The sequence below is a fragment of the Penicillium malachiteum genome (assembly GCF_028827825.1).
Source record: "Penicillium malachiteum strain IBT 17515 chromosome Unknown utg000005l:1.0-9002435.0:326005.0-9005861.0, whole genome shotgun sequence".
Classification (NCBI taxonomy): domain Eukaryota; kingdom Fungi; phylum Ascomycota; class Eurotiomycetes; order Eurotiales; family Aspergillaceae; genus Penicillium; species Penicillium malachiteum.
This window is the reverse complement of record NW_026643099.1, coordinates 8,036,764-8,058,765: the sequence shown is the minus strand read 5'-3', so window position 1 is coordinate 8,058,765 and position 22,002 is coordinate 8,036,764. Positions and strand designations below refer to the sequence as shown.

General features: G+C 46.8%; 8 protein-coding genes across 8 annotated transcripts; 4 read left to right on the top strand and 4 right to left on the bottom strand.

Moving 5' to 3' along the window:
- Nucleotides 1-549: 549 nt before the first annotated feature.
- On the bottom strand, nt 550-2,445 carry N7483_012990 (uncharacterized protein; the record flags this gene model as incomplete). The annotated part of the gene is made up of 1 exon (XM_057096417.1): nt 550-2,445. The coding sequence occupies one exon, from the start codon at nt 2,443-2,445 to the stop codon at nt 550-552; it is 1,896 nt and encodes a 631-aa protein (XP_056942388.1).
- A 1,481-nt stretch (nt 2,446-3,926) lies between these two features.
- Nucleotides 3,927-5,510, bottom strand: N7483_012989 (uncharacterized protein; the record flags this gene model as incomplete). The annotated part of the gene is made up of 3 exons (XM_057096416.1): nt 3,927-3,971; nt 4,011-5,359; nt 5,420-5,510. 3 exons carry the CDS (start codon nt 5,508-5,510, stop codon nt 3,927-3,929), a joined length of 1,485 nt encoding a protein of 494 aa, XP_056942387.1.
- A 627-nt stretch (nt 5,511-6,137) lies between these two features.
- N7483_012988 (uncharacterized protein) lies at nt 6,138-8,463 on the top strand (the record flags this gene model as incomplete). Its single annotated transcript, XM_057096415.1, has 4 exons — nt 6,138-6,289; nt 6,347-6,456; nt 6,533-7,530; nt 7,591-8,463. The coding sequence occupies 4 exons, from the start codon at nt 6,138-6,140 to the stop codon at nt 8,461-8,463; spliced, it is 2,133 nt and encodes a 710-aa protein (XP_056942386.1).
- A 1,564-nt stretch (nt 8,464-10,027) lies between these two features.
- Nucleotides 10,028-11,531, top strand: N7483_012987 (DUF3712 domain-containing protein; the record flags this gene model as incomplete). Its single annotated transcript, XM_057096414.1, has 3 exons — nt 10,028-10,239; nt 10,297-10,721; nt 10,861-11,531. The coding sequence occupies 3 exons, from the start codon at nt 10,028-10,030 to the stop codon at nt 11,529-11,531; spliced, it is 1,308 nt and encodes a 435-aa protein (XP_056942385.1).
- A 776-nt stretch (nt 11,532-12,307) lies between these two features.
- On the top strand, nt 12,308-14,669 carry N7483_012986 (sterylglucosidase 1; the record flags this gene model as incomplete). The annotated part of the gene is made up of 3 exons (XM_057096413.1): nt 12,308-12,691; nt 12,744-13,672; nt 13,730-14,669. 3 exons carry the CDS (start codon nt 12,308-12,310, stop codon nt 14,667-14,669), a joined length of 2,253 nt encoding a protein of 750 aa, XP_056942384.1.
- A 355-nt stretch (nt 14,670-15,024) lies between these two features.
- On the top strand, nt 15,025-15,678 carry N7483_012985 (uncharacterized protein; the record flags this gene model as incomplete). Its single annotated transcript, XM_057096412.1, has 1 exon — nt 15,025-15,678. The coding sequence occupies one exon, from the start codon at nt 15,025-15,027 to the stop codon at nt 15,676-15,678; it is 654 nt and encodes a 217-aa protein (XP_056942383.1).
- A 2,760-nt stretch (nt 15,679-18,438) lies between these two features.
- N7483_012984 (GNAT family N-acetyltransferase) lies at nt 18,439-19,253 on the bottom strand (the record flags this gene model as incomplete). Its single annotated transcript, XM_057096411.1, has 2 exons — nt 18,439-19,096; nt 19,150-19,253. The coding sequence occupies 2 exons, from the start codon at nt 19,251-19,253 to the stop codon at nt 18,439-18,441; spliced, it is 762 nt and encodes a 253-aa protein (XP_056942382.1).
- A 283-nt stretch (nt 19,254-19,536) lies between these two features.
- Nucleotides 19,537-21,832, bottom strand: N7483_012983 (putative pentafunctional AROM polypeptide; the record flags this gene model as incomplete). The annotated part of the gene is made up of 2 exons (XM_057096410.1): nt 19,537-19,743; nt 19,808-21,832. The coding sequence occupies 2 exons, from the start codon at nt 21,830-21,832 to the stop codon at nt 19,537-19,539; spliced, it is 2,232 nt and encodes a 743-aa protein (XP_056942381.1).
- Between the last annotated feature and the right edge of the window lie 170 nt (nt 21,833-22,002).

The window sequence follows — 22,002 nt, the reverse complement described above, 5'->3', positions numbered from 1 at the left end:
CGATGAATCCTCCGTCCTTGATTTAAGCTTGAACGGTTTCTCTGTCGATTCTGATGTGGGGATCTATATACATGCCTCGTACGGAGGACAGAATACATCACTTCCACGGTTGAGTCTTTAAACTGATATCGTACCAAAATACTACCAAAATACGTTTCGCCCGTTCGTTAGAGCAATAGAGACATTTCTCTCAGTTTCTTGCATGGCTCCAATCACCTGGTGTGATGGCCCGTCCACAACATGTCCTCTCCAACTTGAAAGAGTGCTGGAGTGAAACATCGAATACATATACGCCCATCCCTGCTAGTCTGAGTCACTACCAGGTGTCTTCAAGTTTGGACCTGCGTCACTCGATCCGACGATAGTATGATTTGGCGGCATCGCTGGTAGTATCTGAGCCGTCGGAATCGAGTCGGCTGGGGTGCTCAGGGGCTTCAAGCTGAGAACTCGCCTCTAGGAGAGATTGCCTCATTTGTAACAATACATATGTAGTTCAATCAGAGCTCTAAATGCATTCTTATGAAAAGAAAATGTTCAATTTATCATGAATTAACAAACATTGTTGATACGAACCACCATCATCCCTCCTCGCCGACTTCCCGCTGCACCCGCCGCTTTGCCCTCAAGCAACTTCGCAGCTCTATTCAGATCAACGACCTGTTCTTCACGTCCCCGTAACACTCGATCTTCTACCAACTCAGAGATGCGCTTCATTGCCGCAGCATCCGGAACCACAGGCACAAACCGACTCTTCAATCCTCTCTTCCGCTGCTTCAGCATATCCTGCTCATATGCCGTGGCAGGTTCTTGCACTGGTTTAGGATCCACAGCCGTCAACACAGCGCCCGAATCCCGCACTACATCTTTTGAGTGAGCCTGTCGAAACACTTCTCCGCCTGTACAATCTAGCACAATATCCACAGGATCCCATCGTCGTTCCCGGAACATGCTCCCGAGGTCACATTCATCTTTGGTTGGAAGATGCGGGATCACAAGGATCTCATCAACACTCCAATCCCCTCGAAGAACAGTCTCTTCTGCCACTGTACACGTCACACAGATCCAGGGTCGGGGTAAGGAAGACGGAAATATTTTCTCGGCTCGGAGTAGTTGCACCGCTACTCGACCGACTTCACTATCACGGGCATTCGTCACAAGTATACGCAGTGGCTTCTTCCTCCTGAACCCATTGGTGGTCGCACTGCTACCACTGCTTGTAAGGCTCAGTTTCCGCGTACTGGCTGCAGCGATACTGCCTAGGCTCGCCATGCTAAGCTTTCGTCCAGTGCTAGTCCCACCTGTGCTTCCACTTCCAGTTGCACTGGGACTAGCGCTTGGACTAAGACCAGGACTGACATTCGGACTGGGTTCGGGTTTGCTGCCAGTCAAATTGGCCAGACTGAATCGATGCCCGATGCTGCTTCCACTTCCACTTCCACTTGAACTTCCACCTCCAAACCCGAATCCTCCTTTTCCAAGACTCAGTCGTGAAAGACTACCCCTTTGTTCAGGCGCACTTTTGCCACTACCCCTGTAGCCGCTGTAACCACTGCCTTTTCCACTTTTGGCGCCGCTGCCACTTTGTCTGTCTCCATTGGCTCCATCGCCATTCAGATGGGCTGCAGCGTCAGGATCGAGGCCCGCCACCCGAAAGAATGCGCCCCAGGCTGTTAATGCCGGTAATGCAAGTGCTGCGGCTTCTGTGGCTGTGATATTTGGCGGCTTCAAGGCAAGTTCATTTTCATTGGCAATAACAAAGTCCGCTGCGCCACCGTCTCGAGTATAGCTCAGGACTCCCCAGACCACATCTCCGATTTTATACCTTGGTCCAAGTGGTCGGTCTTCATCCTGTGGCGGTGTAGTGATGACTGTAGCGCAGACACTATGTAGCGGTACCTGGGGTGTCGTCTTACTCGGATTCAAAGCCATTGCCAATCGTAATTCATCCTGACAAAATGCCGCGGTAAGAACTTTGAGGAGATACTGATGTCTTGCTGGTTGAGGAGTCGGAAAATCCGTATCGAGGACGAGGCTCCCTGCTGGACCAGGCTTTTGATTTCGTGTTGCAGTGGATGTAGGTTCGGGGACTGTTCGAGGACTTGGTACGTCGGCTCTACTATCTGTAAAAGCTATAGAATCGGTTCGGGGATCGATGACACTATTCTCCCTTTGCGCCATAGAGTCGGCACGGACGGTCGGGCTTAAACTGCTCTCTTCTCGAGCTGGGATGGAGCCGCGTACTGGATATGTGTTTGTATTTGGTCCCGAGGCTGGCGAGTAGTACAGGGCTCGCATCGTTGCTGGAATGAAGCTTCGGTCCTCTGTTACGGTGGAAAATTTTCTTTCAGCCTGAGACTTGGAGGCGGGCGAATATGCAGTTGATGGATTGATTATATCTGCAGTGACGTTTTCTGAGAGCATGGGTGGTTCGACACTGGCACTCATTATGGCGGTCGGAGGATTCTTCCCAGGACTATGATAATGATGTACTTCAAAGCTGCAATTTGAGTATGTCCAATGTCGGAGTATATGTAAATGATCTTGCGAACACCGAGTGGCCACATTTCTCTGTGAGATGTTTTATACTTGGGGCTCATTTCCTAATATTGACGTACATGTAGACTTAGGTCAGCATTACCATAGACCTCGGGAGGCATCGATGGCGTATTCTGAGCTTGGGAGGCGAATCGCCCTCTGCAAAACGGGTGCATTGGACAGTCGATGCTTCTAGCTAGAAGAGGGCAAGAGAGTATTCCTGATATGGAAACTCTCTGCTGATCGGACCTATGACTTATTTCGCAGTCGGAGATGTTTAGGAATAATATCCGGTCAAGTAAAAATGTAATATTGTTTATGGATAAGCGAGAGACGCATCATCATCATTCCCAAGTGATATGGCGAGGCAACACCGACCAGCAAGTAAATACCCAGAAAGCAATTTGATAAAGATCCGGTTGGTGTGAAGAAACGACTACTACCACAAGGTGGCTCTGGGAGAATTGGTGGATCATTTTGGTCATCTTTGACAACAAACCAACCTGAACCTCTCCTAGGTCTGTGTGGTTTCTTTGCGTTCGATAATCTCAGAGATCACACCAATATTCAACAGACCGCAGTGTGGGTGAGGCTTGGAGATGTCAGAGAGACTGGTCAAACCAGGAGCAATAGAAAAAGGCTTACCTTAGTCGTAGCATAGAAGCCAGTGATGAATGTGCCCGGGGCTGGATGAAGTGTCCTCAAGTTGTATGTTGGCATTCGTTTTTCCCTGAACTGGTTTTTTTCGAAGTGGTACTCCCTGAACCCGGTTTCCCTGAACGGTTCAAAATGTAGTAAGGGCTCATATTCCGTGAAGGGAGGCAATTCTGGTTGATATGTACTAGTAGTGTGCTGGTGTGCAAAAACTCTTCCGTTGCTCGTGATAACCTGTATATAGTATGAGGCCTTGAACATTTTGTTTCTTGGGTGAAGATGACTGACCTTTAAATCACGAAGCGGGTCAGAATTTAGCATTCCATATGGATCAATTCCAATTTTAATCCTTCTAATGGATTCAAATCCTGCCTGATTTACACGAATCGAGTCTTCGTCAAAAGGGTCGATTGGACGACCGAGGGTATCACTTGATGCTATCCCTTCTGCTGATATGTACTCAAATCTGATGGAGAGGGACCCGCCACAAAGATCCTGGTCAAAAATGAGAGGGGGGCTCCTTTAGGGCCACCAAAATAAACCCATTGAAGGGGACAATATTTTGGGGTATCTCGGTTATTCTCCATGAAACCTCTCTCATTCAGGAATAACTTAGGACTGGGCACTGAAGGATACCATAACGCAGTCTTGCGCAATGACGAATGTTTCTTGTATGAGGCTGGCTCATCAGTTCTTGCATTCGAGATTTTCACACCAATGCTCACAATTTTGAATGCCTAGATTGATGCGAATTTGGCATCGTCAGTAGCCAAAATACCCCACTTTGTTATGTATCAGTATCAAGAGTCAGAGCCACTCACATCGATCCCAACTTGTACTTCTTCTATATTCTCGACTGCCAAACGCTCGGTAACTGGTGTGTCTTTGGGGAATCCAAGCCATTCTGATTTTCCATTGCCGTCAAGAACCTGAATGGCACGAACACCTTGGGAGTGGATCGCCAGGATAAAACCCCTCAACCTTTTGTCAACGTTGAAAATGAGTGTATCCTCAGAGTGATATCCCAGTTGAATGCCCTTACTATCTTGCGATGTGACACGTATTCCACAGAGATATCCACTGTCCCCAAGTCTGACAAATGAAAGGGCAAGACTGGTCAAATCCTTAGGGAGGGAGGTATATTGCTTCTGAAAGACTCGACATCCTTGATTCTGAAAATATTTCGTGGTGGAAATCTCAGCGGCTCTGACACCGCTGCGATCACGTTCAGACTTTGTCAGGATATTTGCCTCTGCTAAAACGAGTACTGATTCATCGGAGGTTTCGTGGTCAAGCGCGTTCGTAGACCCATGTTCAGAACCTTCAATTGAAGATAAACTTAACAAGGGAACAATATTCTCAATCAAATCCCAGATCCTTCTTCTGTTTTTTAAGCCCGGTGGACTCTGAGAGTAGGTGGTATTGCGATAGAGAGCTAGCCAGTCCCTCGTCTCTGCCACATTTCGTTTCTCGACAAGGAAAGCACGGTCAATCCCAACCTCAAATCGGGATGCCCAAAATGCGGGGCTGACTAGGAGGGGGTAAAACGATCGGGAAGATGAGCGTAAATTCAATGCATCGCTAGTAGGCAACTTTTTAGCGATCATTTCTCGAATTTCCCACGGGAAAATGCTAAAGCAGTCCTTAGGCTCCACTACCATCTGCACTATAAGCCGAACAGAGGTTGTATTTGATGACTCTTGGACGGTTTTAGCCAATATCTCTGGGATCTCTGGTATGGAACCTGGGTCTTCCATGACGTGAAGTGATGCTTCTGATTTCGAGAGGTTTTTCTCTAGCTGCCTCTCCCAAGGGTAGCCAGAATTGAGGTCAAAGTCAAAAATGCCACCGAAGTTATGGCCCCAAAATGGACAAAATAGTGCAGCTAATGGCAATGACTCGCAAATATCCACAAATCTCTGCGGCGAGATCTCGTTTGGCTTCATGGCCTCTTGCAAGAGACTCCAGCAGGCATCGTGTGTGGCATATACGTCACAGAGGGTGCGGTTCCGCCGGTTTTTGTAGATATCGAAGTCTTCAGTGAGTTGAGAATCGTAATCATCGTCATCGTATCGGTTTGTAGGATCGATCGGTGCTCTGAAGGAATTTTCTGACTGGAACTTGAAGTGACCTACACCCGAGATGAAATATCCATCTGCAGTCGAATAGACTAGATCCCTCAGTATCAATATCAAAGTCGATATGCAAGTAGACACGGAAATGAATTTACTAGCTCGGAACTCTCTTAACCACACAGCGTCGGAACGGCCCCAACGAATGTCGTACCCACAAATCGCACAACCATACCTCGATCTGGCCATGACTTTGAGTGGGAGGTTGTAGAGGTTAACTGGTCGGAGTCAATTCTAAGGCAAATTGTAAGTCATTGGCGATGTAGAGGTGTGATAATAATATAGTCAAAGAAAGACTGGGTGTGGTGAATAAGCTTGGGACCCTGCCGGGTGCCCACAGCCCCAAATTAGCGCTTTTCTCCGGCTATCCATAATAATCATCTTCAAAGTCTTTCAATGCAGTTTGATTTTCGTTTGCAGCAGCATCATAACCTGACAAGTGTTGAGCAACGCTGATGTTTGGAGGCGCTCTGGCTAATTGCTTATCAATGATGTCATGTACCTCTGATTGTCTATCAGGTCCAAGTCAGCAGACCCCTCATCAGTATCGTGGATCCACCTGATATGATGTGGGGAAATTGTTGTACAATGTGAAGCGGATAGAATTGACAATTTGGTGCTGTTGTGTTCTGTATGAGGTGCTTCTAGTTGCCCCATTGGGTGTGGAGTGGTTCGAGTTACCCTTTTTCGGTTCTTACCCGAACAGGTTGTATTTGTCGCCATTGTTTCTCAACTATTTGAATCCGCTGCTCAGCGCCATAGACTTAAAGATGGCAATTTGATTTTTATCTATCTTGAAGCTTGTGAGAGTTCATAATGACTGTCATTCAAAGTAACGGTGTGCATAAGACTATGCCTTCTACGCTGCCCCTCGTTCAAAAGCTGTCCAAGGACCATGACCTTGTCTTGAAGACCTTCCGTCTGTTGATCGCAGATCTATGTCAACAATTTGGCGGTGGTCATCCAGGGTAATTTTGAGCAATTGAAACGAATTTTGGATCCAAGCTAATCAATCATATTCATAGTGGTGCCATTGGTATGGCGGCCATCGGAATTTCTCTATGGAAATACATTATGCGCTACGCCCCACATACCCCGGACTTCTTTAATCGCGATCGATTTGTTCTTTCCAATGGTGAGATGAATTGCCCTAAATCGGAATATGATGGTCGTAAACTTGAAGTCAAGTACTGATGTCACAATTTTCCAAGGACATACTTGCCTTTTCCAATACGCCTTCTTGCACCTGACTGGGTACAAGGCTATGACCTTCGACCAACTCAAATCCTACCACTCAGATCGCGTCGATGCACTCTGTCCCGGACACCCCGAAATTGAACATGAAGGAATCGAGGTGACTACTGGTCCTTTGGGCCAAGGAATCGCCAATGCAGTTGGTCTTGCTATGGCGACAAAGAATCTATCAGCAACATATAATCGCCCGGGATATGATGTAGTTTCTAATCACACTTGGTGTATGATTGGCGATGCCTGTTTGCAGGAGGGTGTTTCTTTGGAGGCCATCTCTCTGGCTGGTCACTTTCGTCTAAACAACCTCACAGTCATCTATGATAATAATCAGATCACTTGCGATGGATCCGTTGATCTCACTAACACCGAGGATATCAACGCCAAGATGCGCGCCAGCGGTTGGGATGTGATTGATGTTGAGGATGGCTGTTATGATATCGAGGGAATTGTTCGTGCCCTAGAGCTGGCTCGTAGCTCACAGGAAAAGCCTACATTCATCAACGTCAAAACTATTATCGGTCTCGACAGTCATGTTGCTGGAACTGCTACTGCGCACGGTGCAGCCTTTGGCGTGAACAGCGTTGCCGATATGAAGAAACTCTATGGATTTAATCCAGAAGAGCATTTCGTCATTGGAGATATTGTCCGTCAATTTTTCCAGGATCTGCCCGGTCGTGGTGAGCAATGGGCGGAGGAATGGAAGCAGCTGGTTGCCGACTACGGTGTACAGTACCCAGAGCTTGCGGCTGAATTCCAGGCTCGTGTGCGCGGCGAGCTACCAAGCAACTGGCAGGAGCATATCCCCACTACCTTCCCCGAGAAGCCAACGGCCTCCCGTGCATCATCTGGGCTGGTCTTTAATCCCATTGCGAAGGAAGTTAACTCATTCATGGTCGGAACTGCTGATTTGTCCCCATCCGTGAACATGATTTGGTCCGGCAAGGTTGATTTCCAACATGTAAGTGCCACCAGTATTTTTCTTGTCACTAGATATTTCTTTCTAACCCAATGACCTTAGCCCGATCTCCGCACCACCTGTGGAATCAACGGAAACTACTCAGGCCGTTATATCCACTATGGAATCCGTGAACATGCCATGTGTGCCATCTCTAACGGCCTGGCAGCCTACTCCCCAAACACCATCGTCCCCGTCACATCTTCATTCTTCATGTTCTACTTATACGCCGCGCCAGCCGTCCGCATGGGTGCTCTACAACATCTCCAAGGAATCCATGTAGCTACCCACGATTCCATCGGTATGGGCGAGGATGGCCCCACCCATCAGCCCATTGAGCTTGCTGCTTTATACCGTGCCATGCCCAACATTCTCTATATCCGCCCCTGCGACAGCGAGGAGGTAGCTGGTGCCTGGATCGCTGCCATTAACGCGAAGAAGACTCCCTCGATCATCTCCACCTCTCGTCACACATTGCCCCAGCTCTCCCAGACCCGCCGTGATGCCGTTGCACGCGGTGCTTACGTGCTCCAGGAAGAGGAATCAGCCACCATCACAATCATTGGTGTCGGAGCTGAGCTTTCCTTTGCACTTGAGGTTGCAGCGCAGTTGAAGACTCAGAAGGGAATGACAGCACGTGTGGTTAGCTTCCCTTGCCAACGTCTCTTCGAACAGCAGTCCTTGGAATATAAGCGGGATACTCTTCGTCGTCACCGTGGTATTCCTGCTGTTGTCATTGAGCCTTATGCTCCAAATGGCTGGGAGCGATATGCTGATGCTGGTATTAATGTCAAGCGCTTTGGTCATAGTCTGCCGGGCAAGGCGGCGTATAAGTTCTTTGGATATGAGATTGATACATTGACGACGAAGGTGGTTGGCTACCTTGATCAGCTGAAGGGAGATGAGTATCTGCGCAATGAGTTTGTTGAGCTGTGAAATGGCATTAGAGTGGCGAATCTGGAGTCATTTTGTTGTCAAGGGTTAATTGTTCGTGATTATAATTGGAAATAGATGTTAGTGTATCCGAATTGATGTTTCTTAATATGATATCATTCTGCAGGTATCAATTATTCAGCGAAGAGCTGAGATTTCTATTTCGAGATTTGATCAGTCGAATTTTAGCCCCTGAGCTGCTTCGGAGAATTATTGGGAGTCTGATCGTCAGGGGCAGGTTTGTTTGCTTTTGTTTTTTATTTGCTCGAGGATGGTAGGTATCAAAAAAGCAGAATGAATAGGATGGTAAATTGAGATCCCATCTGCCTATTCATATACGAGTCATAGACACTGTCGCGTATCCAGAGACCAGAACTCGAATATGTGAAGGAAATGACACTCCGGCCCCACAAAGAAACTTGATCTCGGCCCCACTTAGTCAGAGGATCAGAGGATCCCCCGCTTTTTGAGACTCGAATTCAACCACGATACACCTATGACTCTACAAGTATTCCCAGAATTATGAATTATTGTGGAACGTGATATACTGAAAATTTCTAGAATATTACCATGAGTCTGAGAATCTATGAATACATGTCATCCCAAGATAATGTGAGGTGAGGCTTAGACTTAGAAGTAACTCCGTATAGAGTAGATTCAAGGTTCTTGCTCACTCCGAAAGAGTCACGCGCAGAACTCTCGAGCGTGCAAATAAGACTAGCTACGATTATTCCCCCCTAAAGCAAGACATTTCGGAGTGTAAAAGGGACCCGATATGAAGACCCTTGGCCAGGTTAATCTTAACATTGGCAGGGGCTCGAGTGTCAGTCCAGACGAAAACGGGAAATAACGCCCGATAGGGACCAGGGGCAAACGCTCCGTGCTCTGCAGCGGGAAAACCTGTCAGGACTCATTCTCTGCCTGATTTTGACGTTGCGGTTCCTTATCTTTTATGCATGGCTTGGGTTACACATCCTCATGTGGTAGGACAAACCCAAAAAGGAGCCCAAGCTAGATATCTCCTGCAGCAAGGTGCATATCGGCGTGAGCCCACTACTCCGAACTGGGATTTCCAGTGTGGATTTAGTGGCTGAGACGCCAATTATTGGCTGTAAAATGTGATGAAAATTGATTAAACAGGGATCAAGACCGAGGTTCCTGCAACCTTTAGTTCCTGGCATGCTTATGAAAGAGGAGAAGAGAGGTCAAAGCTGAGAACCTTGGAAACTCTTTTGTAAATTCTGGGCTGTTTATCACAAGATAAAAACCTACTTTCAAGATACCGAGGACTTCATAAGAGGTGGTTGCGTTGTTTTGTTCTTCTTGTCCAATCCGCGATCAGGTCTTTGTCTTTCCCCGCATGATAGGCGCAGATCCTGACTTTCCCCGTGGGGTACTAATCGACCGGCCAATGATGCAATATACTAACATAGATGACTAGAAGCTACAGGGTGATGCAGTTGTTTTTGCAAAAACCTCCGAGCTCTTAATAGAGAGCCGAGCCCCTAACTTTAATGGTCTTTTTGGCTCCTCTCACTCTCGTGGTCTTTGTGTCGGACAAGCAAACATGTCTCTCAAGGGGCTCAAATACATTCTAGGCACAAACCGAGGGCCGCTACTTACCCCTGGAGATGAGACTCAGGGGCTTGAAAAGGCAGGAGGCCTCTCCTTGGTCAAAACACCTACTCGCACACAAAGAATCAGACGCCATTGGAAACGGTTCTGGTGTGTATACTGCCTGGCCAATGTTATTTTCCTCGCTATCTTTCTCCCAATTCTGTAAGTGTCAAATTCTGCACCCTGGGTTGCGCTACCTCCAAATCTAACAGAGTGAAGCTTCCTGGTTGTGATTCCTGCGATCGCGCAATTGGTTGTCAACAAATCAGATCTATATCTTACAAATGCCGTGGTCGACCAGCCAAAACCTGATTCGATTATGCTTACCCTACAAACCAAAGTCGACTTGCATCTTTTGATCCCAATTCGGATTGACGACTTACCTTTGAGTCTTTTTGATCGAGAATATGGGGTTGATGATGCCTATGCGCAGTTCACTATCCCCGGCCAGAAAATCAAAGGCAATCATACCTTGGGAATCTCGGATCAATTTACGAAGCTTGAAAACCTGACTGCATGGGACTTGTTTGTCCAGCAAGTTGTCTTTGAAGAGGAAACCTCTCTTGCTGTCTCGGGCTCAACCAATGCGTATATTGGAGTTCTCAAATCGCACGTTCATTTGAACAAAAACATCAAAACACCAGGTGGGTTCATTGATTTTTCCTTTTTTCTAATGCTCCACCATATGCATTCCATTTCATATCTTGTCCCACCTCAATTCGGAGTTCCTGCTTCAGCTATTATTGGATCTAGAATAAGCAAATTGCTAATGGGTCTTAATAGGTCTTAACAAATTCAGTGGCTTCTCTATCTCCGACGCGACTGTCGTTCTTCCAGCCGAGTCAGACGGAACCAACCTCATTGGCAACACAACCCTTCCGAACCCGACGGTCATGCATCTCGAAGTCGGCACCCTGACATTAGATGTCAAAGCCGGTAATCTTACCATTGGAAATGCGACCGTGGAGGATGTGACTCTCGTGCCCGGTGATAATGTTTTCCCCTTGAAAGGAACCCTAGACTTCAGCACCGTTATCAAGAACCTCGCTGCTGTAATCAAGTCAGAAGCGACTGCGATCAAGGCCGGGAACCTGAGTATCAACGCGATAACAACTTCAGTTGTTTGGAACGGCACAGAGGTTCCCTATTATACCGACATTCTTAGCCAGCTTACCCTCTCGGCCGATATTGGCATCGGTGATGTTTTGAAGAATACGCTTGCATATCTCAAGTCTGATGGGAATATCACCAGTACCTTGGCAAATCTGACAAGTGATTTGAACTTGAGTTCTCCTGAAACCCGTTCAACCAGCTCGCTGCGTGAAAGGGCTCCTGTGGATCTGTCTCCGTCCATGAAGCACAATCAACATATACAGGATATAATCCGGGATATTGAACCGGATGATCGAGATTTGATTGTTAAATCATTAGCTTCCCTCTATCCTGATGTTTGATTTTTGTGCAATTTTTGATACCCATTGAGGTGATAATTTAATAAAATAACACGATTCTCTATTTATGGACGCAATTAATTATACAACTTGAAGTCAGTAACCGTCCGAAGACAGAAAAAATAACCTTGGAACTTGTAGGGCTTTCTTTTTGGAGGTTAGTAAAATTCAACAAGTAAATTGCGGCATGGCAACATTGAAGCAAAGTATAGAAAATCAGGACTGTCATTCTCGAGGGAGGTTCGTTCAGACAGGTCGTCTTCGGACTCGGAGTGGCTTGAGGGTGGACACGAGGACCTTCATGAACTTCCCCAATATGGCCCCGGGGGCGATAGGAGACAGCAATTCGTGAAGCCAGGGTATTCATAGCGATTAAATTGGGAATATTATATGAGCATATGCGAACCAGGATGTCAAATTGTGATGAATTTCATGTTCAAGTCGTGGTGTAAATCAAACAAAGATGCCAAGGGATGACGGAGTGAAGCTCGGGATCTGCCCAGGTGCCTATCTCCGCCCCACTCCGCATCACCGCATCCCCAGACACCTCCACTCTTGTCAACCTCCAGCTCCCTACGTTTTACATCTTATCGCTCTATCTCTCCAAATTCTTCCTCCAAAGAAAGATACATATCAACTACTTGATACAACCGTCGTGATCCCCGAGATCCCTGGTTGTTATGCACTGAGTTGACCGACACATCCACCCGGCCCTTACCTCGCCATAGCCTTATCGTCGTCTTCGAACTTCGAGATTTCCCATTTCACCTCCCGCTACGATGGGCTTCCTCCGCCTTCACATTGATGGAAGATCCTTTCGTGATACCGAGGGTCGAGAGGTCATCCTGAGGGGCATTAACGTTGCTGGCGACGCCAAATACCCCAAGAACCCGGACGTTCCATCATTCGAATCCCACAAGTTCTTTGAAGCAGACGACGTTTCTTTCGTCGGAAGGCCATTCTCCCTTGAAGACGCACATATCCACTTCAAAAGACTACGAAAATGGGGTTACAATACGATCCGATACATTTTCACGTGGGAAGCTATCGAACATGCCGGCCCTGGTATCTATGACGAGGAGTGGATCGAATTCACCATTGAAGTGCTTAGGATAGCCAAGCAGTATGAATTTTACGTTTTCATGGATCCACATCAGGATGTGGTAGGTTCTCATAGACTAAAGAGTGATTGATTGTAAGGCTAATGATGAGAAGTGGTCCCGGCTCTCTGGAGGGTCAGGTGCGCCCATGTGGACACTATACGCAGCAGGTTTCGACCCGAAGAACTTCAAGGTTACCCAAGCGGCCCTCGTTCAAAATACCTTCGATGACCCGGCCGAGTTCCCAAAAATGATTTGGAGTACGAATTATACTCGACTTCTTTGTCAAACCATGTTCACCCTGTTCTGGGCAGGCCGAGACTTTGCGCCCAAGGCCATCATAGATGGCGTTAATATCCAGGATTATCTGCAGGGCCACTTCATTGCTGCATGTAAACACTTTGCTCAGAGAATCCATGAAGCAGGTGACCTTGAGCATGATGTTGTGATTGGGTGGGAAAGTATGAACGAGCCTCATCGGGGCTTAATTGGTGTACAAGATATATCCAACATTCCTCCCGAGCAGCAACTGCAGCTTGGAACATCGCCAACCGCATTTCAGGCCATCCTTACTGGTTCCGGGAGAGCTTGCGAGCAAGCAACATGGGCATTTGGTAGCTTTGGTCCGTATCAGACTGGCAAGGAGCTAGTCGATCCTGAGGGTGTGCAGGCTTGGTTGTCTACAGACTGCGATCAAAAGTATGGATGGAAGCGAGATGACGGCTGGAAGCTTAACGAATGTATTTGGGCACAGCATGGAGTTTGGGATCCCTCTACCGACACTCTGTTGCAAAAGGACTATTTTTCTAAGGTGCCCACTACGGGAGAAAAGCTGGACTATGAGAAATTTACGAATTCGTACTTCATGCAGCATTACAGGGCATACAGGGATGCCATCCGTGATGTATGGCCGGAATCCATCCTGCTATGTCAACCTCCAGTGATGGAAGTCCCGCCAGACCTCTCGGGATCTATCGACGATGACCCGAACATGGTACACGCGGCTCACTTTTACGATGGTCTGACATTGATAACCAAGCACTGGTGAGAACACATACCTCTTTCTGCAAAGAATCTACATCTAATCTTCGATATCATCAGGAACCGTCTGTATAATGTGGATGTAATCGGTGTTCTTCGTGGAAAGTATTGGACCCCCGCATTTGCAGTCAAAATTGGTGAAACTGCGATCCGTAACTGCCTCCGTGATCAGCTAAAATTCTTGCGGGACGAGAGCTTCAAGTACATGGGTAATCACCCGTTGGTCTTCACTGAGATTGGTATTCCATATGACATGGACGATAAGCATGCCTACCAAACTGGCGACTACAGTAGCCAGACCAGTGCAATGGATGCCAATCATTACGCTCTGGAAGGAAGTTCATCGAATGGGTTCACACTGTGGGTCTACGAGACCGAGAACAATCACCAATGGGGAGATCAGTGGAATGGAGAGGATCTATCCATTTATTCCCGTGATGATCTAGAGCTTCCACCAGGCAATGCGGACAGGTCACTCAACCCGCAATCTCCTGCATACTCCGAAAGCTACAGCAGTGGCGGAGAGCCGGAAGTCGATCCACGCAATCTCAAGGGCGCCATAGCATCTCCTTCAATCTCCAGTGATGGTCCTGACCAACCGAAAGGATATCGTGCAGCAGAAGCGTATCTTCGGCCCAGTCCGATCTATGTGAGCGGAACACTGGAGAATCATGTCTTTGATCTTCAGAACTGCCGGTTCACGATGTCTCTGACTGCCACGAAGGCGACTGCGATGGATGCCCCTACGGAATTATATCTTCCTGATTTCCATTTCCCCGAGGGAGAGGTTGTGGTCGCTGTGAGTGGAGGGAAATGGGAGCTTGACTCATACCCAATCCAGGGGATTAAACTTCAACGTCTACGTTGGTGGCATGGTGAGGGTGAGCAGGATATCCAGATTGAGGGGCTTAAGCGCCAACCTGGAGAATACGCAAACCCGTCTAGTGAGGATGTGTCGTATCTTGAACAGTGCCAACGAGGTCAATGTAGTCTGATGTAAATTCACACTAGCACTAGGCTAGTATTTTTGGTGCATTCAACTTGATGTTTGGCGTCATTGCAACATAGTACCTAAGTAACAGTTGGCGTTCAATATATTCAAATCCGATTTGGTCTTATTTTCACTGGCAGTTACGAAGATTTGTTTTTTTCATGTAAATTTCCTCTTGGCACATCAGAGTACGATTTTTAAAAATTATAATCACCGCGTAAGCAAACAAATAAAATATTATTTATTAGTAGGAAATCTCCCGAGTTCAGAATCAAATTGTTTGTATAGCGGGGACTCGGGAATCACTCGAGAGCTAACATTCGAAGATCCACGTTCCGCAACTTTCCTGCCCCGCGTCTTCACCATGTCTTCCTCACTGGCAGACGCCATGGCCGCCCCATCACGCGGTGCTCTCACCACCTTACTCGGTGCATTGAGTAATACCAAATGGACATTATCTCGCACACTCCAGAGCACCAACAAGAACGAGTTCAATGGCCAACTCCTTGGCACAGCGAGCTTCAGCCAGCTCCCGGCCGGACCCGATCAAGTCCAGGATTGGCTCTACACAGAAAGTGGACAATTCCCATCCCCATCATCAATGCCACCAGCACTAGCAGCGATGGCGCATGCGACCTGGTCTAAAAAATACATCTGGCGATTAAGCGACGCGAAATTACCACTGAGTGCGTGGTTCGTTAAGGTCGGGTCTGGGCCCGATGAAGCGGATTACCTTTTCCACAACTTTGAATTTAATTCTGAGGCCAGAATCGCGATCGATAGTGAGAACTACGATGCACCTTTTCCTCTTCTTCCGGCTGGAATTCAGAGCGAGAACACTTATGTGTTGCAGGCTCGCGGGGATCATCTTTGTATTAATGATATGTATCGCACGGCGTATACATTTCGTTTCAAGCGCGATACGGAGGAGCTGATTAGCTGGTCTAGTCTTCATGTTGTGCGTGGACCAGCGAAGCGTCAAGAAATTACCAATCAATATCTGCCAGTTCGTGAATGAGGTACCCAGTACTCAATCAATGGAGTCGGCTTTCAGCTCGCCGGTGTCAGTGTGCTGCACTCGAATGCGTGAAATCCAACTGAGCTTGTCCCAGGTTTTCTGGAATTCAAGGGGAATCTGGATCTATCTTTGCATCTATGTTTTGTGAGTGTGGAATCACTCAAAGAATGGAAAGGAGTCATGAGAACACATAATTCATAGAATCATATCAAATTTTGTCCATTGATAATAAGCGGTCGCCAATCTTTCAGAAAATAGAATAACTTTTTTAGAGTCTCTGAACCTTGCAACTGTCCACCTATTACAGTACTTCAATGTTGAGAGCCTGTAACAGTCACACGGCCAAAGACCATTCCAATCTTATACCGAATTTTGACCGCCCAGCTCACTACCAGTTGATTTTTTATCATGATATAAAAACTTTAAATAACATTTTAAGATATCAGTCTGAAGTAAGAGATAGATAAACTAAGACTCCGGAGAGCGCCAAATTGAGAGACAGCTAAATTATATTGATACAAGTCAGAAGATCACATGTGCAAGTATAAACCTGAACTTGAAGGCAGGTTCGTTTTCATTTTTCTCAGTTTTTCTTTTCTACCAGCCATATGTGATATACTAGGTGGTTTGGCTGCATGACTGTTATAGGTCTCCATACCTAGAGGGGCTGCTAATAGTTTTAACGTCATGTTCAACTGGAACTTGAACCAACTTGAAATTCAATAAACGGTATACATGTTTTGAGGTAATCTACCCTTTGTTTATGTCATATGCAGCCATCATCTATCACATCGTTTTATTCCACCGCTGCTTCGTGTTTCCAAGGTTCATCCCTCATAACGCTCTCTCATTCAGGTCTAATATCGTTATCAAAGCCCTCTTCGACTTCCACTTTTATCATCAAAATGCCTCAAATTACCTGCCAGTGGTTTCAAGCCACCTCATGTCCACTGGCACCGAATTTAACAGACTGCAGAGCAAGAAGTGGCGCATTCTCGAGAAAGTCAACGAAGAGAACTATCAAAAAGATGATACGCCCATTCCTACTGTCCTCTCTCTCTCTCTCTCCATCCTCCGCTACCACCAGGCTCGTATACCCCTCGAGTCCTGGACCTAAGCATACAGGTACCAGCCATACAATCATTATGGTCTCGTTCCTGGTGGTTTCGTCGTATGCTTAGCATGGGAAACTGTCCCTGGAAACAATCTAGGGAATTCATTTGACTTCGACGATTTCTGGGCTCTTGATAAGAGCGAACGCAGCAAGATTCAGGCCGCTCTACCCCGTGAATATGAGTATACTTCCTTCAAGTCATTAAAACTCCAGAGTGCATATTACTAATATAAAGAGATACTATATAGGAAAATGGCTAGCTGAGGTTGTCATCTCTCATCTCCATGTTGCAATTGAAAAATACTCTAAAGTCCTCTTGGAAGGGAAGGAAACCTAAAACGAGCATCGAATAGGAGAGATGCCACTCTCAAGGTCATCGTCGAGACTCATATCATTGACACAGTCCATACATTTCGATTCTACTTTTTTCCCCATCCAGAAGCCCGCTCGCTCATGTTGAGAAACGGGGCCACAATAAATCCATGGGGAAATACTAGACGCACAACTGCAGAGATATCTGGTTCGGGATTCGACAAATGAGTAACCGTACGTTCTATGGATAGAAGCTATTTACTGGATACTAATAATCATTTTTAGCGATTCTGTGGGGTTTCGAGATTGTCCCTAGGACCTGGAACCTACGGAGCGGAAATGTCGTGGATCATTATCTACATGCTAGGGTGTTACTACCATTTTGAACATTGAAACACCTATCGTGGAGAGGTATTTCGTCGATACCACTATGAGGAAGAAGGGTGCAGAGAGGAGTTCAAAACGTCAGGCGCACGACACGCGCATTACATTGAGCGACCCCCTCAACAATGTAGAAGGGAAAAGGCAAACAAGTTCAATGTCGCTTCTGCCACAAATTTCTCGCAGCCCGTGGTGGTCTTACCCGCCATGAGGCGAAATGCCCCCAAATCCAAACCGCGAAGTATATGCGGCGAAGCCTCGGAAAGCACCGAGAAAAGCAACAAGTCCCCTGGTTTAACAAAGGGAATCAGATAACTAACTTATTAGATCCTATAGTAACCTTCAGAAGGAGGATATCCAGAACCTCCCCCGGATGAAGATAGATCAACCAGTTATCTATCAGGGCGAAATATGATGCAGATTCCCTGGTTGTCTAAACACGCGAAGATTTGCGACACCCTCAAAGCTGAGGACACACTACCATGGGGTACATGACTTGGAGTATAAAAAAAATACTCAACAACAATAAGTCAATTTGGCGACTGCGATAGGATTGAAATAGCTTACCAGGACTTGTCAGGGCGATGAAGTTGAGGAGGAGCCGGAGAGGCCCATAATCATTGTGGTAGCGAATTTATTTTTCAACATGTATTTTTATTTGTATATAGTTTACTATCTATAGCTACACCAGTGAATGCTCTACTTTTGCGAAAACTTATCACTTAGTCCCACTTCCAAGGTTGGCCATAAGACTCGGAGCTAGGAAATCTGGATTTATCTTCGCATCTATGTTTTGTGAGCATGGGCTCACTCAACATTGAAAGAATGGAGAAGGGTCATGACACATGATTCATAGTATCATAGTATCGAAGGTCCATTGAGCAGTTGAGAAATATTTATCATCGAGACTCCCTCTACTAGTAGCAATGTAATCCCCATTAATCATATAAGGTCTACTGAAAAGTCTCCTCAGTAACGGCCCACGGACCAGGAGGCACCTTCTCCGTCCACTCTCCACGTGGAGGTCTCCAAAGTAATAGAATGCCTGGCGGTTTACACTCATGAATCAACCGCAACCATTCATCACTTGGATTAGGCTTATCAAAGTCCACATGAAGGCCCATGACTCTCCGATATCCACACTTCTCGTAAAGCCACCTTCCAACCGGACTTCCCTCAATGAAACTCTCATATCCCAACGGATCAATAATCTCATGTCCCCACTCCATCAATAACCGCCCAACACCCTTACGTCGATAATCAGGATGCACCCCCATCGCATTAACCCCCGCATGCGGTCGCTGAAACCAGCACTGTCGTGGGAAAAACGCTTGATTGAGCATCACCTCCGCGTACTCCGCTCGCTCTGTGCCTTCGGGATACCAGGTACATTTCATAGGCTGCGGTCCGTTCGGGAATGGGTTCTTGTTGAAGATTAGCCATTCGCATCCTCCGGCTACTCGGCCTGTTTCTTTATCGATCGCGTAGATTAAATGCGAGTTTGGGTTCTTTTCATGAGCACTCCATCGTATCTCGGTATCTAGTGCTTTGTCACGGGCGCGATCTTCGGGTGTGTGTCCGTTGATTGGGTGTATGGCGGTAAAGACGGGACTGGAGGAAATAAAGTGTTAGGTGTTGTGGAATTGTGGGGATGAAGGACATACTTGTATGGGCGTGCACTAGCTGCCCATAGAACCTCGACTAGACGAGCATATTCTTCCTTGGTGGAAATTACTTTCACCTCGAATTCTGGGCTGGTCACGGTCATGATGGTGGGATGGGTGAGATAAGAAGAGGTGAGAAAGGAAGAAATTGAAGTAAGATGGAAATTTCTCAGGTGCTACTAGTAGGGGACGCCTGGTTTAAATAAGGGGTTAGAGGTTACATGCACTTATGCATGGTTTGTGGTTTGCCTAACTCATATCATTTGATCAATTATAATTTCTTTGTATCTTGTTTTTTGGCCCCAATTGCTGTTTCTACTTCGGCTCGGCCCCCCTTGATAGGCATGTAAATCACTCGGACTTAAATTGAATCCCTGGTACAGAATACTATTCATGGATATACCCATATTTTATACTCTGTTCCTGAATTGCACGTCGCATTACATGCACCGGTGCTGGTCGCTTCGTAAATAGTTCATACTGCGCAATACCTTGTTCGAGGAGTACTTTCAGCCCATCAACCATTACCCATCCCTTCGAGGACCTTGAATTTATCTGCCCCATCAATGGAGTTCTGAATGGACCATATGCGACCTAGATGAATAGTCAGTTAGTTACTTTAACAACCTTGCGAATGGAAGAAAGGGAGGATAATTACCTCCACAAATACACCCCCAGTTCGACTTTCCAGCCACTTTTCGGAAATCTTGAACACAACCGGCCCGTCATCCGCCCCTCCAATCTTATACGGGGGGATACACGCAACGACTATCGTGGGGAGACGGACACCCTCCGGCCAAGGATCCTCAGCAGAGCGAAGAACATCCAAATGCAAATTAGTACCTCGGGACTGCGCCCATTGATGGTAGTAATCAACGAGTTTCTGACCATTCTCAGGTGTGCGATTGTAGATGCACATATGTTTCACACCGAGTTCATAACATGCATAAACTGCCGCGTGGGCCATGCCGCCAGCACCGATGATCAGCGCTGATGTGCCGTCTCGTACAGCATTAGCTGGAGATAGAAATTTGTAAATACAATCTTTAATCCCGATGTAATCGGTATTGAAGCCCTTGCGGATGATGGTGATGTCGCCATTGGATTGGTGCTTGTGTTCCAGGACTACTGTGTTCACCGCATTCATATCCCGGGCATCGGGGCTGACCTCATCTAGGTAGGGTATGATTGCTGACTTGAAGGGGAGTGAGATGGTAATTCCACCTTGCGATTCGTCGGCCAAGAGTTGTTCGACTTCGGTGATCTTCTGTGAGGTGAAAACATGGTATGTGTGGGGTAAGCCGCTTGTCGAATAACACATATTATGCATGGCTGGCGATAAGGTGTGCTTGACCCCTTGGCCAAAAATATGGTATCTCTTACTCGGGAGAAGAAAGCATGCGGAGAGTGCTCGCTGTGCCTCCGATAATGTAACGCCAGTAGAGCTTGGTAATGTGACGGGTGAAAGAGTTGGATTTAAGCAGACAGACGCACGGCCTAGTGATCTCGTGTTGTATGCAATAATTGGTAGATCCGAAATGGCTTGCATGTCGCGTATGAATGATAGTGTCTCAAGATGATCGTTCGGTGAAGTAGATTCGCCAGTGACACGTAGCGCATCGAATTTCAATCGATTGACTTGCTGAAGAAGAGCCGCAGGATCCATAGATCTACCTATAGACCCAACTGGCAGCGGTTCGTGGACAGTCCCAATGACCTTCGTGCTGCCCTTGGAAAAGTTCAATTTCGTCATCAAATCTTCCGCGTGTTCCAAAGAGCACATAAGGGCGTCAGGGGCTAGGCGGAGAATCAATTCCAATAGCCAGGGATATCCATCAGGGGGTACACCCTGTGAATCGGCCACATCAATGATGACTGGAGCTCGGCAGCCCATCCTCAGAGTTGCAATATGCCGTAAAAGCCGATCTTGAACTCGAGTTGATCCCATATCCTCAGGACTGATCACCACCGTAATAGCATCGGCACCAGTCTCAAGCGTCTCCAGATCCTGGGTTGTATCATCTAGCCAGACCAATGGCACCTGCAACGCATATGTATGTGACGTAGAAAATGGATCAACAGAAAACATCTCACGATGACATTTTTCAAATATGCGTCGTAAAAAGGTCACAAACACGCGTTCAGTCTCCTTGAGTTTCAAATAAGTCGGTAATGCCCGGTCAGTCCGGTGTTGAGTATGATTAAAAAAGTCAAAATTGGAACATGACTCGAAGAACGCATTTCCAACTTCGTAGAGGCGTTCAAACTTTTCCGGGCTCACAGAGATAGCATGTCGGAGTTCTGCCTCATCCCTTCGTACGTAAACGACTGGATGACTCTGCGCAAACTCACTCAAGAGCTTCTGCAATGAAGGACTAGCGGATCCGCCTAGACCAACAATCACACATCCTTTGTCGTATTTCGTCAAAATATTTTGCGAGATTTCAAGCTCCACTTCACGGTATCGCGCCAATCCATGACGCGCGATGAACTCCTGCGGCGAGGCGTGGATTTCTCTTTGAAAGAACGAGTCAAATTCAATGAATCTTCGGCGCAAGGCTACTGAGGCAATAATTCCCAGTGTCTTCTTGCCAGCTGCGAAGAATCCTACCAGTAACACTGTCGCGTCTGCAGTATACTGTCGGCGGAAGCGGAAAGCTTCATGACGAGTGGATAGTTGCATGATATCACATTTGATGCCAGAGGGCAGTATCTCATGTCTTGATTGCGAGCATTTCAATGTGAATTACTGCTCTTGATGAGCTAGATATAGTAGATTTCGATAATTGCCTTGTCATGATGGTCAACGTCTTAAATGGCGACTTGAATATCCGTCGGTTAAGTTCATCGCCG